General features: G+C 44.3%; 1 protein-coding gene across 1 annotated transcript in view; it reads left to right on the forward strand.

Annotated features, from left to right (window-relative positions):
- The first annotated feature begins 289 nt into the window (after positions 1 to 289).
- COLEC12 (collectin subfamily member 12) overlaps positions 290 to 4,981 on the forward strand; it is a 156,514-nt gene continuing 151,822 nt past the window's right edge. The window contains exon 1 of the mRNA XM_006761878.2: positions 290 to 336. Coding sequence (XP_006761941.1) covers positions 309 to 336 — 28 coding nt within the window. The 5' untranslated portion in view covers positions 290 to 308. The remainder of the gene's footprint in view (positions 337 to 4,981) is intronic.

Consider the following 4,981-nt stretch of genomic DNA (forward strand, 5'->3'; position numbering starts at 1 on the left):
ACACACACACACACACACACACATGGATATCAGAGAGTAATAAGATAGGATGGTGTGACGGAGTGGCGGGGTGGTGGTGGGAAAGGCATCTCAGAAGTGTCATCATAAGGAACAGGAGGAAGACCCCGTGTTCTTTCTCAGAAAACATGGTGCGCTCCAAGAGCGAGGGAAAGCCACTGTGACGAAGGGGAGGGGGAGCAGGTGGAGTCGCACAGTTGAGCCCTGCACTGACCCTGCACTTCTGGGCCTCACCAGGCTTAACACTGTGTTTTTCTTCTCCTGCAGACGACTTTGCAGAGGAGGAGGAGATGCAGTCCTTCGGTTACAAGAGGTTTGGTGAGTTCTGACACAGCTTTTTCCTTCTCTGTGCTTGATCTGGGATACAGTCAGACCATTGCTGGACCCTTGACACATGAGTGTGGGTGGCTCTGAGGCCCCATGTTGGTTGGAAGTTGAGTTTCTGTATAACAGGTGGATGATTTCTCACAACACTGAGGGCAGTGGAGCAGGAGCTGTGCTCAGGCATGGAACGCTGATGGGGTTCGATGGGTGCAAACCAGCTGGTGTAAAAGGCAAAACATGGTGGGAAAGGTAAACCAGTGACAAGACAGGAGCAAAAATACATGGAATTTCTGTTTTGATTTTAGAAAACATCTTCCCTTTTTCCTCAGGCCCCATGCTCATAACTCAGTCAATGTTAGTAGACAGTGAGAAGACTTTTTCTAGAAAACCAACTAAACTCATGTGCTCTGTGGTAGGCTGGATTATGGTCCCCCAAAATGTCCACACCCTAATCCCTGAAACCTGAATGCTACCTTGTATGGCAGCACGTGCTTTGCAATGTGATATAGTTAAAGAACTTGAGATGGGGAGGTTATTCTGGGTTATCTGGGTGAGCTCTCAATGCAATCCAAGTGTCCTTATAATAGAGATGGAGAGGGAGATCTGAATACCTAGAGGAGAAGGCATATGATGATGAAAGCAGAGATTGGAGTGATGTGCTCTGAGGGCGGAGGACGGTGCCATAAGCCAAGGAGCGCAGATGGCCACTAGCTGAAGTGGCAAAGTGACACAGGTGAAGCTGAAAAAGGCAAGGAAATTGATTTTCTGTCCAGAGCCTCTGGAGAGAGCACAGCCCTGCCAACATCTTCATTTCAGCCAACTGAAGCTGATTTCAGACCGTGGCCCCTAAAATTCTGAGAGAAGACATTTGTGTTCTTTTAAGATGCCACATTGGTGGTAATCTGTGGAAGCAGCTCTGGGGGACTAATTCGCACTCCTCTGCCTCGGAATCTGCTGATGCGGGGGCTCTTCTCTCTCCGACCAGGCTCCTCGTATTCGGCAGTTTGGCTATGAACTGCCAGTGAACATTGCAGAATTCCAAAGGTACTTCAAGGGAACTGAGGTTTTCTGTCCAGCTTGTTTCTGTGCCTTGGGCAAAGGAAATGAAGAAAGTTGGAGGAGAAAAAGAATGTGTGTGTGTGTGTGTGTGTGTGTGTGTGTGTGTGTGTGTGTGTGTCAGAGACAGAGAGAGACATACACACACAGAGAGACACAATATGAAGGAGAATGAATCTACTTCCTGTTGCTTAACAAACATCCTTGCTGGACTTTGATAAAAGTTAACAACCCCCAGCTGCTCTGGCTCCCTCACTGCTTTAGCGTTTTTCCTTCTGGACACACACTTCTGCATTTCTTTCCGGAGAAAACTAGGGCTTTAAAATGGGAGTACAGAGGTGCCAAGCCCATAGCTCCTCCATTCATGTGCTGGCACAGTGGCTTATGCTCAATCCCCCCTGCCTTCCTCCACAGTACACAGTTCTGTGTCTACATATTTACATATTTATATGTCTACAATTACATATCTACAATTACATATTTCTGGATAGGTACCCTGTGTTCTGCTTTCTGATGGTGGGTTCACTGAAGGTGGCAGCAGGAGTGGAAATGAAACCAAGAATTACAGAGGGAAGGAAAACAAAACAAAAATGAAAGGCAGAAATAAAGAGGAAAATCAAGCTTGTCAAAATAAGGCAAAATAAATGTTGACATGCTTACATATCTTGGAAATCAGTAGATTTCAGATTTGTAGTTGGAAATCAGTAGGAATATGAAGAACCAAGAGAAAAGTTTTGCTTTAAAAAAGAGTGACCTTTAGAGAAATGTTATTTAAAATTTGATGACCATGTAACTAAGCTAGGTGGGTGGGGATTCGGTGAAAAAAACAACAAACTCACAAAAAATAGTAAGCTGCTGAAAGAATTTAATGTGTGGTGGTTAAATTATGTGTGGAAATCACACGGTGATGACTCAGAGGAGACATGATAACTTAAAACACTTGATAACATAAACGGAGAGGAGTGAAAGGATGATACCAAGTGGTACAGGTAGGAGAAAGGGATGAAATTAAAATGGGAAACTTTGGAGTAGGCTGTGAAAGAGGTGTTCTGATGTTGAGAATTCTTGGATTCAGCTTTTCGGTAAAGTGATGGATATCCAGTCTAGGGGTAGATTAGAATTTTGGAGATGGAAGGGCCTTTGAGATTATTTAAATTAGCCTTTCATTTTACAGATAAGGAAGGTGAGGCCCAGAAAGATTTTCCTCTCAAGCAGGTTAGCTGGAGCTGGGATTGGATGCTAGGTCTTCTAACTCCCAGGCTAGAGTAGTTTGGGGGAAGGGTCCAGCAATAAGGTTGATGTGACCTGTCAACTTCTATGTCCTAGAAGGGTCCCTGTAGTTCCAGGATTCTTGGCATATGCTGGACACCCAATATGGCCCCACCAGGGAGGTCCTGTCACCTTTCCAGGACCTACGACTCTGGACCAGGTTTTATAGAAGATAAATGGGATTTCATTTCCTAAGAAATGGCCAGAGCTGGTCATTAAAAGCAACAGAACCCAAGAGCCCATTCCTTCAGGTATAGTCAACCTTAATCATTAAAGGAGGACAAAGTTGGTGTGAGGGGTGGTAGGAGAGACGGGCCAGTCCTGTAGGCTCTGCTCCTACTTACTCTTGTGATTGGAAAGTCACTTCAACTCTGTGGGCCTCAGATGCCGCCCAATGAGCAGTGACACCTGCCAAGGTAGATAAGTCTACCTCACAGGCCTTTGGTGAGACCAAGAGAAATACCAGATGGACAAGTGCTTTGAGGGGGCAGCACTATAAAAAGAAAGGTGGCATGATCACTCTCCTGAGATTTGGCGCTGTCACCACTTTGGACATTTTGGCATAGCTACTGCTGAACTTCAGAGTGTGTGTGTCAGGTCTGAACCCTCTTTCCTGAAGATGTAAAGGTGTGATTTACCTCTGAATATGGTAATATCGATGGCTTTTATTTTTGCAAAAGTAGACTGGATAACATAGAGGGTTTAATTATTGTCTCATTTTCCATACGTCTCATTTATGCAAATACAGTGATGAATTTAGGCTCCAGATGAACCAGAGGTTACTTATCCCAAGGACAAAGGGGCCACTGTTTTAGCAAATTGTGACCTAGTAGCTTGTTTCCAAGGTTATTCATATATAGTTATTTAGAAGCATTTACTACATAGTCAAGGCTGTTTACGTAACAATATTGTACTTTTGGCCAGGTGGTTCCATACACCAAAAGGTGGTAGGTTCAATTCGTAGTTAGGGCACATACCTAGGTTGCGGGTTTGATTTCTGGTCAAGGCATGTACTATATAGAAGGCAACTGATCAATGTTTCTCTCTCACGGTGGGTTTGATTCGTAGTTAGGGCACATACCTAAGTTGCGGGTTCGATTTCTGGTCAGGGCGTGTACTATATAGAAGGTAACTGATCAATGTTTCTCTCTCACATTGAAAAAGAGAGAAACATTAATGTTTCTCTCTCTCTCTCTCCCTTCCTCTGTCTCTCAAATCAATAAAATGATAATGTGTTTCTTCAAATTCAATACAATCTATATATATAAAAGGCTAATATGCAAAGTGTCCCCTTGGGAGTTCTATGGGGTGACCGGGAGTTTGATTACTCGCTATGACATAAGCTGACCACCAGGGGTGGCGCGTAATGAAGGAAGGCCCCTGCCGGCAGCAGCTGGAAGGAAGAAGGCGCTGGCCAGCAGCAGGAAGGCCCCAATCGGCCCTGATTGCCGGCCAGGCGTAGGGACCCTACCTGTGTATGAATTTTGTGCACCGGGCCTCTAGTATTACAATAAAGAGCAAAAGGGGTGATCTCCAGTGATCTAGTGTGGTGTGATATTATTTCAGAACCGTCATCCCTTGTCCATTCCAGAATTCATTATCGCACTTCGGTCTTAACCAGGTCTTCTCTTTTTCTTCAGCCTCTTTATGTGTCATGCTTGTTAACCTCTTTCCCAAAGTTCTAGGCATGTGTCTGAAGAAGAGATAGAGTTAAATCTGATGGGTTTGCCATTTATTTTCCCCTCTGACCAAAGCTTTGATGAGGGAAATTTTGAAAGGTTAATGAAGTGAGCATTTTCAACATTTAATCAGGCTCTGAGGGTCAACGTTTCTTGGCCTCAGTATGCAGAGCTAATTAATTTGGGATGTAGCTATAGTTACAGTGTGGCTGAGATCATCATCTGGAACATGAGGTGCCAGGATATTAATTTTTATGTTCTATAGATAGAATATGATATTTACTACAATGATATCCTTCTGCTTATTTCCCAATTACTGTAGTCCTCAAAAATAGCACACGTGGCTCTTGGGAATGATTATAACGGCTCCAGTTCACGTTTGTGTATCACTTTTATTTTACCAGAGGACTTACAAACGTATTTTTCCTTCACAACAACCCCATGAGGCCAGCAGGCCAGGTGTCATCTTTCCCACTTGATGGCTGCTTTTCATCTTTTCTGGGAGCAGTGGGGGGCAGTGGTTATGTGTGTGGACCAGGTATGTGGTTTTGGATCTGAGTTCCAGCACTCATCAACTCTGACCTTGGGCACATTGTTGTTTAAAATTGTGAAGTCTCAGTGCGGAGTCTCTGGAG

Source organism: Myotis davidii, unplaced genomic scaffold, assembly GCF_000327345.1.
Source record: "Myotis davidii unplaced genomic scaffold, ASM32734v1 scaffold96, whole genome shotgun sequence".
In the NCBI taxonomy this organism is placed as follows: Eukaryota; Metazoa; Chordata; class Mammalia; order Chiroptera; family Vespertilionidae; genus Myotis; species Myotis davidii.